General features: G+C 50.1%; 1 protein-coding gene across 1 annotated transcript in view; it reads right to left on the bottom strand.

Moving 5' to 3' along the window:
- Window positions 1-4839: 4839 nt before the first annotated feature.
- The window catches only part of Sdk1 (sidekick cell adhesion molecule 1), a 935030-nt gene continuing 927372 nt past the window's right edge, over window positions 4840-12497 (bottom strand). Inside the window, exon 45 of the mRNA XM_038345621.1 lies at window positions 4840-5129. Coding sequence (XP_038201549.1) covers window positions 4875-5129 — 255 coding nt within the window. The 3' untranslated portion in view covers window positions 4840-4874. The remainder of the gene's footprint in view (window positions 5130-12497) is intronic.

Here is a 12497-nt window from a genome sequence, read left to right as displayed (position 1 = left end):
CTTTACCAAGTTAGAATTGGGTATAGTCATTCTTTGGTCTGTCTCTGGTCCCCTACCTGTGGGGAGTAGACACTTATTCACAGTTTCCCAGGAATGACATCACAACAACAATTGATCTGGGTGTGACCCTGGGCTCTGGAATTCTTAATTGCTCCTTGATGGTGTTAAAAGAAGATGAGAACTGAGTCCTGAGGGCTGTGGATCCCAGAGGTACAGCTGTGTCCTCGTCTGGTGGCTCCATAATAGTGCCCACAAACCCAGAGTCTGCAGATCCCTCAGAACTGTAATCCTACCTTGAACCCAGGAGTGATTGGATGCCTCAGGATGTGGGCATACTTGAGTGATCCAGGCCACCCAGTTCATCCCAAGAACAGTCAAGGTTGCTCATGGGCAGGTCTGTCGCTTCACGGCACCTTTTGTTGTCTTTCAGGAGATGCAGAGTGAAGCTGGGGGTGGGGTTGTGCACCTGGAAATGACTGCTGGTTCATGTTGAGTGGCTCAAGATGCAGGCTCCAGCTGCCACCCACACCTCGGGCAGGGAGAGCCCTGTGGGATTGCTTTTCCTTCTCTTCCAACTGGAAGGGAGTCACACAAGTAAGTTTCTGGAAAAAAAGCTACGTTGGCAAAGGTGGATTCATCAGAACGCGGAGAAGTTGGACTGCTCGAAGTCCAGAGTCAAATTGTCTTGGGGCATCTTTAGTCTCTCCTTAATAGCCATCCTTCGCCCTAGGTATTTCTTTGGACTATGTGAACAGGCCCTTAGTTCCCACCAACCAAAGGGCTAAGAATGCTGTCAGATGGCACCAATGACCATAGCAGAGTTTCCCTTGCTTAGCTGTAACCTGCCTACCCATGGATCCACCAATGTATTTGAGAAGTATTTTACTTTATGGCTTTCTTCATTCAGATACTGTCAACATTTCAAGAACTTGCTCCCTGATTGGAACATGCATTTGGGGAGGCCTAAACCTCCCCAAGATGGGCAGCATCTGAAGGACACATGACATCATCCTTGAGATTCCACACACACATGCACACGCACATCCCTGCACTTTTCACCTGAGTACACATGAACATAAAATAGAAATTAAAAATTTAAAAAGTCATCAGCACTTAAGGAACAAAATTTTTTTTATTAAAAATTGTACCCATAGCACCGCTCTGCCTTCCTACAAGTTGTGGGTGGGGGAGGGTTCATTTTTATCTTTAGTGGGATCTGGTTTTCTGTGCCATTTCAGAAGGCTTCATAGGGAAACTTTAGGACTCTCCTGAGCCAGCTGGTGAGGCTGGGAACTCCACACTGTCCTGGCCTCTTAGACCGGTCCCTGGCCGTCAGTCTGTGGACTGGGGACTCAGCAGGTGAGCAGCCATGCTGTGGTCCAGGTACCTTGGAATAATGAAAACCCATGCTAAGAACCTCTGTGCAAACATCCCATGCTCAGGATGATCAAGACCAAGTCCAAACACCGCATCCAAAGAACATTCTAGAACACACATCATCCTCATGGGCGGCTGTTCTGCCTCCCCCCTCCCCCAGGGCTCCAGGGAAGGGAGGCACTCCCCACACCCATGTATTTTCCTGCTGGTGTTGGGGAGATGCTGAGGAAGGCTGGCAGGATGTCAGCTGAGATGCTGACATCTCAGGATGTCTGCACCTGTAGAGCCACCCACAAGGCTCAGCGGGAAGGAAGGCCACACAGGGCTGACGGTCCCCACAGAGTCACTGAGGCCACAGTGTGGAGACTTGGCTATCACTCATCATTAGACACCTGAGGAGGTGACTTTTTCAATATGACAGGAGAAGCCAGAAGGGCATCTGTATCCTGCCTGTTTGGATCTTCTTTTGGAACCCAGACATGGATTCAATGTCCGTTTTGCAGCTTTGATGTGTCCATCCCATTTCTACAGTGAGAGGTTAGGAAGGACATTAGCCAATGCCCCGTGGCTCTGGGAGACTGAAATCTAACTAAAAACCCTCAACCCCTGCATTTGGTGCAGGGCACTTGAACGGGACAGAGTCCCTTTAAACCCGTAGTTCTCAACCTTCCTAATGCTGTGGCCCTTTAATACAGCTCCTCATGTTGGTGATCCCCCAACCACAAAATTATTTTCATTGTTGTTTCATAACTGCAATTTTTGCTCCTGTTGTGAATTGTAACATAAATATTTGATCTGCAGGCTATCTGCTATCTAACCCTGGTGAAAGGGTCATTTGACCCCAAAGGGGTCACGACCCCCAGGTTGAGAACCACTGCTCTAAGAGATGGGCTTGATGACAGCTGCTGAGGATCGGCCAGGGCATCCTGAAAAGACCTTTCCATAGAAAACAAGTTACCACTCAGAGAGGGGTCCCAGGCAGTGCTGCAAACTGCCAAGTTATTGTGAGGAAACCCAGCTGCAGTCTCACCTCAGACCAGACCATTCCAAGGATTCCCCATCGGTTAAAGCAATCAAGTCCTTATGGCTAAAGACAGCAAAGCATATGGGAGCCAGCCTGGTCCCCGGCCTCTGGTGGGCGCCACCTTCCAGACATTCAGTTGGTGACATGCGTCTTCTGTTCACTTCACTCCTTTGGGGCCAGGGAGGAGGTGGCGCTGTCCACTGACGTGGACACAGGATCACTCCCGTGGACCACGAGGGTGGCAGTCCCCACACGGAAGTGGCTTTGGGCAGAGCATCTAGGATTTTTTTGGTTTAGAATTATTTCCCCTTCAGGTCAGAAAAGGAAGGGAGATGGGGGAGGGGTGAAGAAGAAGGAAGAAGGAGGGAAGGAAAAGGCAGAAGAAGGGACAATAGGAGGCAGGAAGGAGGGAGGGAGAGAAGAGGAGGGGAGAGAGAAAGGAGGGAGGAGGGACGGAAGGGAGAGAGGAAGTAGAGCCTCCCACAAGGCTCAGCGGAAGGAAGGAAGGCCACACAGGGCTGACGGTCCCCACAGAGTCACTGAGGCCACAGTGTGGAGACTTGGCTATCACTCATCATTAGACACCTGAGGAGGTGACTTTTTCAATATGACAGGAGAAGCCAGAAGGGCATCTGTATCCTGCCTGTTTGGATCTTCTTTCGGAACCCAGACATGGATTCAATGTCCGTTTTGCAGCTTTGATGTGTCCAAAGGGGTAAAATGGAGGAGTATAAGAAAGAGGGAGGAGAGAAAGAAGGGGAGGGGTAAGTGAAGGGAATGGGAAAGAAGGAAAGAGGAGGAGGGGGAGGAGGAGAAGAGGAAGAAAGAGGAGGGCTGAGATTTTTTTTTTACTGTGGAAAAACTGAAAGGCCTATATATATTTTAAAACCCCAAGGAGAACTTCCTATGTCCTGGGGCCACACCAGGGACTTCCAAGGCTTCTGAATTAAGATAAGATCCATGTCTCCTGCCTCTCCTGGAAGGCAAAAGGACTGCAAAGTCCTCTGCTGGTGACACTAAACAGCTAGTCTCCTCCGGGCGCCAAGATCCCTGGGAGGATAGAGCCTTCTCATCCACTCGAGTGCTCCAGGACGTGGCACGTGGAGCCCCCGCAGCCCTGGGGCACAGCATGGCCGGAGCCAGCTGGTCACATCCACACCCTGGGCCTAAGCTAGGGGTGGCAGGACGCTCACGGGATCTGAGTGCCACTTAGCTGGTACTCTGCATTTAGCCAAAACCATGGAAACAATGAAAATTAAAAAAAAAAAATTCAGTAAACCTGTTAAGGCTAAAAAGCTGGCCCTGGATGGCAGGATAGAGGGGGCAGCACCAGGGGTCAGAAGTGGGACATCAGGAGGAAGAAGGGGAGGGCTGTCCCCACTGTGCGCCGGTATGGTATGGGGTGTGCTAGGTGACGCGTGGCCCAGGTTGGTTTCTCAGAGCCGATTGTTTTATTTGGAGACACACGATCGCTTCTTGTCTTTCCCACGTACAAAGCTGAACAGTGAATTAAAAGGCACCTGGAGACAGCAAAGACGCATTCATTTCATGTGACATAGTTTAAGAAAAGATAAAAAGGTTTAAAAAATACTCTGGTTCAACAATGCACACCTGCTACTGCCACAAGCAACTGCAAAAACACGCGTCTCCGCTCCTCTCTTTGCTCAGCGGGGGTGGGCTGTGTGCTGTGTGTCATGTGGTCACCAGAAGGACCTGGCTGGCCGTGGATGGGCCTGGGTGGCCTCCAGAGCCAGCTGGGGGAGGAACTTCCTGTTCTTGTAACTGTCATCTTGAGAGAACAGAGGAAGAGCGAGAGAAATGGGAAGCCCCAGGGTTGCGCCACCCTCAAGAGGGACTGCAGAGCTGAGCCCTCCACGGCTAGGGCTAGATGCCACTTGCGCACAGTGGCATTGTGTGGACCCTGGTGAGAACCGGACAGAACCCGGGGGGCAGGCGGGGGGCGGGGGTAAGATCAACTGTCTGAAGCACAGGTGAGAGCAAGGAGCCTCAAGTTGTCCTAAGATGGAGAAAGTAATCCAGGCTGGCTGGTTCTCCAAAAGGAGGTAGAGAGAGAAGTGGCCTCGGATGCCATTTACCTGTCCCCCTCAGCCCCCTCCTGCCAGCCCTCGCCTTCCCAGATAGTTTGGAGGCCAGAGAAGCCCAGGGTTGGGGTGTGTCGAGAGCGCCCCCGCCGGCGGTGCCGAGCTATCGCACCAGGGAGATACCTTCTCTTAAAAAGAAAAGAAAACAAAGAAACCTGCTTCCTGCAGCGATGTTACAAAAAGCCATTAAAAAAAACCTTCCTAAGTGAAACCTAGTTTTCACCAGTAGGTAAGATCGCTTATCAGAATTATTATTATTATTTCTTTTTGTGTGAAACAAAAAAAATTCAGCTCAGTTATCGGAGTTGATTGTCTTAACAAAAATAGACTCCAGAAGTTCTGCACCCGTCTACCCTGATGGAGGCGTGACGTCACACGAAGGAAGAGAAGCCGGTGAGGGGGGCCCGGGCTCCAGGGCCAGCTGGTGTGTAGACTCCACCCGCGCTCTGCGTGGTGATGACCGTGTGCAGGTGTGGGCCTGATTCGGCCCCGGCCACCGCCTCGTATCTGTGTGGTGCTGCAGCAGGGGGACGCCGCTTCCAGGAGTTGTAATAGGTGGGATCGCTCATGTAGTGGTTGACGAAGGAGTGCTTGGGCAGGGCTTCCTCGTAGTCTGAGTCCGAGGCCTGAGGATGGGGCAGAAGGACAGTGTGAGCCACAGTGAGAAAGGGGGAAAGGGAGCTGGTGAGAGAGGGCCATTCGGAAACAGGGGGACTTCCATTAGTCACCCGAGGTGGGGGTGGCCTGCGGGTCACCTTCCTGGAAGCCCAGGATAGGTCTATGCTGCCTCCCGTCCTGGGAGAGGTCTACAGAGTCCCCACAGTGTCTGTAAACACAGATGCTGGTGGCGCTGTGTCACCTGGAGCAGCCTATGGTCGTTTAAGTGATGCCCGCCTACTGTCTTGCCTCCCCACCACAACAGCTACGAACTCTTAGCCCTCTGGAACCTTACGCCCTAATAAACTCTTCCTTCTATAAGTTGTCTTGGTCATGGCGTTTTATCGCAGCAATAGAAAAGTAACTAATCCACTGAGTATCTAATCCACTCAAAGTAACCAGCACACTGAGCTCCATCACATTCATTCAGGCGAAACGGATCTATGGCTTCACTGCAGAAAATTTCAGGACTAAGCCAGTGAGAAGCACAGTTGGAGTTTTTAAATTTTATTTACTTACTTTGTGGTGGTATTTTTGTGCATGTGTGTGTGTGTGCGTGCGTGCGTGTTTATATATCCATCTGCTCACATGTGGAAGGCAGAGAAAGATGCTGTCTCCTATTTTCCCACCTACCTTATTATTTTGAGGCAGGGGCTCTCGGTGGACCTGAAGCTGGCCATTTTACCTTGGCTGGCTGGCTGATCAGCAAGTCATTGGGATCCATCTGTTTCTGCCCCCCCCCACCCGATGCTGGGCACGCTGCTGTGCCCAGCTTTTACGTGGGTACTCAGAATCTGAACTTGGGTCTTCTTGTCTCCGCAGCCCAAGTTGGAGTTTATTTTTTTAAAGATAAATATTTAAAAGTTTTATTTGGGGGATGGAGAGATGGCTCAGTGGTTAAGAACACTGGTCATTCTTCCAGAAGCCTGGAGTTCCATTTCCAGCACACACATGGCAGCTCACAGCCATCTGTAATTCTACTCCCAGGGGAATCTGACACCTACTTCTGGCTTCCTTGGGTACTTCACATCCATGGAAACAGACTATATGCAGGCAAAACACCCATTCACATAAAAATGAAAAGATTCATTTTCAATTTTGAACATATATGTGTCTAAGTGTGTGTGTGTGTGTGTGTGTGTGTGTGTGTGTGTGTGGACACACAGTTTGTGTGGCATCCAGAAGAGGGCAGCAGACCCCTGGAAATGGACTTAGAGGTAGTTGTGAGCTGCTCTGATGTAGGTGGGTATTCTGTCTATGTGTTGATTTCATTGGTTAATAAAGAAACTGCCTTGGCTTTTTGAGATGACAGCAGCTTAGATAGGTGGAGTAGACAGAGCAGAATGCTGGGAGAAAGAAAGCAGAGTCAGGCAGACGCCATGCTTCTCCTACCCAAGACGGACGGTGGTTAGACTCATGCTGGTAAGCCACAGTCAAGTGGCAATACAGATATTAGAAATGGGTTAGATCAATATGTGATAGTTAGCCAATAAGGGACTGGAGATAATGGGCCAGGCAGTGTTTAAATACAATTTGTGTGTTGTTATTTTGGGTGTTAAGCTACCCTTTGTGAGAGCTGGGCGGGACGAAAAGCAGGCCTGCTCGCCTTATCACTGCACTGCTCAATATGGGTGTCGGGAACCAAAATCTGGTCCTCACAGGAACCGTATACATGTTCTTAATCATTTCTCCAGCCCCTTAAAAGTTACTCTGAACACTGATCAGAAGCTCTGGGATGAAGAGAAGACATGGGGTGGGTGGGGGTGCACAAGACACCCTGAGAGCATGGGTGTGGGCTTCTTCAGGAAAAATTGCCTTTCTGCATCTTTACAATACCCCCCACACCATTTTGGTGGGGACTGATGCTGTTATCATCCTCAAAGGGCTGCTAAGAAAAATAAATGAGGTCACAGGTGGGCCCCAAGTGGCACCTGATAGGCCTTCAGTTGACAGGGTAAAACTAGCTCAGTGGATGTAGGATGTTTTTGGTTTTTGACACTCCCAGAAAATATCTGGGAGAGGAATGAGGCCCTACCTGATGTTATATGCATTCAGAACCTTAAGCCTGGTTCACTGCTATTTAATACCTTTATATGGGAGGAATATTGTCGCTGTGTCCACAAGCTTCAGAGTAAATGTTAATCATGTGGCAATTTTTTGGGGGGGTGTTCAAGACAGGGTTTCTCTGTGTAACAGCCCATCTGTCCTGGAACTTGCTTTGTAGACCAGGCTGGCCTTGAACTCACAGAGATCCACCTGCCTCTGCCTCCCGAGTGCTGGGATTAAAGGTGTGCACCACCACCACCCAGCCATGGTGCAATTCTTAGTTATCAGCTGGTGGGAAGCTTTGGGGAGACTCCAGTGTGTATGTGTGTGTGTGTGTGTGTGTGTTGGGGGGGTGCCTTTCCCATTCCTTCCTTTTTCAGCTGTCATTCTCTCTCTATCCTGCCTCACACTTGTGAAGACCTGGGAGTGCTCCTGGCCTTTGGTCTGCAGGGGACCAAGATGTGAGCTGCTGGGGACCAAAGAGAAAAGTTCAGCATGTCCAAGGTGGGGAGGGCACCTCAGTGGCCTCTTGCCAAGACCCACGCTACCTGGGGAGGCTTAGAGACTGCAGCAGGGGAGGCTGCTGGAATATGCTGGTGCCTGCATTTTCATCTGCCCTAGTGCTGGGACTCCAAGCACACTCCACCGCAACCAGGAGAGCTCTGGACTCCCGGGGATGCTGAGGAGCATCCCTTTGAGGGTCTCAGTTCATTTTATACAATAAGCCAGCAACACCTGTAAGAAGTATTCAGTCGGCTTTCCCTCTCTCCCTCCCCACCCCTTCCCTTCCTCCCTTCCATTTTTTCGAGAAAGGTTCCCCTGTGCAGAGCAGGCTGACTCCCCTTCTGTGATTTCCATCTTCTTACCTCAGCCTTCAGGTTCTGGGGTAACAGGTGTGAGGCAAAGCAATGTCTGACTTGGTCTGTGTTTTCTCGCTTCTTAACTTAGGCAAAATTATTTTCTGTTCTTTGTGTTGTCATGGAAAAGATCAGTAAAGGAGACAGGCTGAAGCAGATCTTACTGAGTCTGTGGTGGACTCCTGGCTCCCCGTTGCACACCCTGTTTTTGGTTTTTGGTTTCCACACTTCCAAGTGGGGTCTCTGGGACCAGGATTTGTGGCTGTGTTTAAGATACAACCTCCAGCCGATTTCTAGGGGCCTGGAGCTTAGGAGGCAATGCACTACGTAAACTGGGACTTGAAGACAAGGGACGGAGACAGGCGAGAGCAGGGCTGCAGGACTCTGTGCAGTTACTCTGTCAAGTCTGCAGACACTGTCTGGGATTCTAAAAGTCCTGGGGGGAGGACACTGAGATCCACAGAAGCCATCTCTTTCCTCATGGGGACTTCACTGCGCCCCCAGGATGGGGTGACGGCTGTTTGGATCCCCAGTTCCACAAACTGGGGCTAACTTTATTCTCCTTTGAGGCGGCATGCAAAATATGAGTTTCAACCCCTCTTGTTAGCTTCTGGCTCAGAGGACCAAGATCAACAAATTCAAATGAGCTTTTCAGGCCACGCCCACGGGAGTCTCAGCCAATGGCAGTGGGAATAGAACACTTGTGGACTCCAGACAATTTCTGTCCCTTCTATTGGAGACTTGGGATACTGAGATTGTATGGGTGGGTCTTAGCTCAAATGAAACCAGGCAATGAAGGAGTCACCAGTAGAACCATGGTCTGTAAATTCTGCCTCCCCGAGACCTTTGAGCATCCACCAGGAAACCCCAGAGGTCTCCTCTGTTTCTCAAACCTCCCGCCAGCCTTTTCCTGCAGCTATGGGGCTAGAGAGAAGCAGGGTCAAGGGTAGGTTGGAGCTCTGATGGGCTAGAATGGACTGCTACAGTTTTGTGGAAGTCTGTATTTGTGTGTGTGTGCGTGTGTGTGTGTGTGTGTGTGTGTGTGTGTGTGTATGGATCTGAATATGTGTGGGTGTATGCACATGATCCAGAAGACAACCTGAATGTCATTTTTCAGGAGCCATTCATCTTGATATTTGAGACCAGGTCTCTCACTGGGTCCCTTTGCCAGGCTCTACTTTGGCTGAGCTATCTCTGGTCAGCGATGTTCAGCGCTCCTCCCCCTCTGCTTCCCCGGCACTGGGAGTGTAACTCTGTGCTGCCACACCCAGCTTTTTACATCCATGCTGGAATCAGACTCAGATCCTCATGCATGTACTGCAAGTCCTTTACTGACTGACAAACGTATGCTGTGTCCCATGCCCATAGACCTGTATGAGATTAACCAAAGCCAGTCAGGCATTTTGTCAGGGGGAGGGGAAGAGCAGCTTCACACGACTTCTTATGTCCACCCTTGAGTATTTCATGGACCAAAGATGGGACAATATACAGACAGGGGTCACAAGGGGACCAGGTAGGAGACTGCGATAGGTGATCTTGATGGTCAGTTTTGTGGGAATTAGAATCACCATAGCAACAAGTTTCTGGGCATGTCTACGAGGGAATTATGTGGATTAGATTAGCCGAGACAGAAGACCCAGCCTAAACATCAGTGGGTACGTTCTGTGGGGTCCCGGACTGAATAGAAAGGAGAAAGCGAGCTGAGCACCAGCGTCCATCTCTTTGCTTCCTGACTGCGGATGCCATGTGACCAGCTCCTCATGCTCCTGCTGCCACGATGAACTACATCTTTGAACTGTGATTCATAACAAACCTATCTTTCCTTCCCTCCCTCCCTCCCTCCCTCCCTCCCTCCCTCCCTCCCTCCCTTCCATCTGTTGCTTTGTCAGATATTTTCTTGCAGCACAAACTGAGTAACTAATACAGGGGCCATCACCCTGTACATACCCATGTCTCAGTTCTTGTGTCTACTCCTGGATCACTTGGAAGGAACTCATCCTGGACAGTAATTGGTTCACAGGATCACAGAATGATGTGTGTGCATTGCACTGACCAATCAGAGCCTTGCCCTGGTAGTCTGCACAGTGCTTGTGGCAGGAGAGACTGACTGCCAGTGTAGGGTACAGTTTGATGGGCAAGTGGCCCCTAAGCTAATCTGAGGGAACTCTTCCTTTGTGCAGGAAGCACCTTGGAAGAAAGACCAAGACTGTGCACTTTGCTTCTTCTTCATTGTTTTGGGAGAGGACACAGGATGCCAGACAGATGATCGCTGCTGTGGACTCCCACTCTTGCCAGGGCTTCCCTGGTGGGGCAGCATCCAGTCTGCTGCCAGCTCTACTTCTTTATGTGACATTATTTTTGAATGCAGATGGATTTTAGAGAGTGGGAATTACTGGCAAAAAGGAGTTTCCACTGGGCCAGCCTTCCTTCCTTCCTTCCTTCCTTCCTTCCTTCCTTCCTTCCTTCCTTCCTCTCTTCATCCCTACTTCCCTCCCTACTTCCCTCCCTCCCTCCCTCCCCCCATTCCTTTTCTTCCTTGTTGCCTGTGATGAGAAGTCTTGGTGTGCTGGTTTCCCAGGAAACCACAGAAAGGACAGAAGGTGACTGAGTGCTGTGTCAGGCTGCACTGTGAATGCTTGGTGAGCTGCAGCGAGGGAAGGCTCAGAACTCAGCAAGGTACCAGCAAGATGAAAAACCGTGAACTACCAGGGAACCAGTTAGGTATGAGGGATCATTTCAATTAGATCTGGAAGAATCTTGAAAACTGCTTTATTTTTTAAAAAATTTTCTGGGGGGAGCAGTGCATGTGTGGGCGTGCATGTATGTGTGTGTGTGTGTGTGTGTGTGTGTGTATGTGTATCTAATGCTAATGATGGATGTCTTCTCTCTGCCTCCTGTCTCTCTCCACTTTAGTCTTTGAGACAAGGTCTCTCTTTGAACCTGAAGTTCACTGATTTGGCTTCAGCGACAGCCAGTGTGCATCTGGGATTCCCTTGCCTCTGGCCAAACCCAAACCCTGGGATTCTGCACCACCATGCACGGACTTTGTGAGTTCCAGGGAATCTGAACTCTGGTCCCCATGCTTGCTCAGCAATCTCTTCAACCACTAACCCATCTCTCCACCCTCCGCTTTAGTTTTTGAGAGGTCTCTCACTAGCCTGGAGCTCACTGATTTGGTTAGGCTGTCTAGTCAGTGAACTCTAGGAATCCACTTGCCTCCCCAGTGCTGGCTTATAAGCCTTTGCCACCACCCCAGCTTTTACATAGGGGCTGGGGATCAAACTCAGATCCCTTTATTTGCTTAGCAGGCGCTGGCTTTACTGAGCAGTTCCTCAGCCCCAATGGATCTTTTATAAATCTCTACTCACAGTCTTCTCTGAGTACTGTTTCCAAAGACGCGCAGGTGGATGTTTACAAAATCACTTTCCCTGGCTAATTCATTGTCCCCCTGGGAACAGCATCCTCCTGAGGCTCCAGCTCACTATTCCAGAAGTGGCTTTGTCTCCAGTCTGAATGACTCTGACCTTCAGAGGGGATAATGGTCAACATGGCTCAGCCCTGATGCTTATTTTCCTAACATAACACTTTCTGCTCTGGACCGTTAACTAGGGGTTGGCAGAAACAGAAGTGTAGATGAGGCTCTTAAAGAGACCAGCGAGCACCACACAGGAACACTCCGGGTTGCTAAGCAATAGCATCCACCTGAATGATGCAGCACTCATTTGCAAATATGCCTGAGATTTTTTTTCCATACAGGGTGTCATGTAGCCCAGGATGACTCATATTCCTTATGTAGCTGAGGATGCCCTTGAACTTCCCTTCCCTGCCTCTACCTCCTGAGTGCTAAGACTGCATGCGAGTACTACCACACGTTGTGTGTTATACAGTGCTTGGGATAGAACCCATGGCTTCCTGTGTTCTAGGTAAGCCCTGGAACAACTGAGCACACCCCTAGCCTCCAAGCCTCGTATATAGATCTAAAATGTTTCTCCTCCCTAGAAGGCAGTTTGAAGATTCAAATGCAAAACCTCATGTACTGGGGTTACAGTGTAATCTAGTGCTTTGCCTTGGGGTCATGTCAGTGGCAACACCAGATGGACACAGGAGTTAGCCCTTGTCTTTTTCAGAGCCCCAAGAGAGGAGGAAGCAAGAATCCTACTGCATCTCTGCTGGAACTGTCATCTTTCCTAGAAGCTAATGTGTCACTGGGAAAGGCCCTTCCCTACCCAGGGCATCTAAAGCCCATTTCCAGAAGTTTGGCATGGTGAAAAGTCTGTGCTCATGGGGACACGGGGCCTGCCTGGTGTTAGCCTGTCAGTGTGCTGATACCGGTGTCACATAACACCATGGCTCTTCTTAGCACTCCAGACAGAAATAAGAGGTTGGTCCAAGTGAATGCCACCGTCTGAGCTGGCCCTTCCAGCATGATCTGGT

Source organism: Arvicola amphibius, chromosome 10 (assembly GCF_903992535.2).
Source record: "Arvicola amphibius chromosome 10, mArvAmp1.2, whole genome shotgun sequence".
Lineage (NCBI taxonomy): Eukaryota > Metazoa > Chordata > Mammalia > Rodentia > Cricetidae > Arvicola > Arvicola amphibius.
Note: the sequence above shows the minus strand (reverse complement) of the source record. Positions and strands in the feature narration are given on the sequence as shown.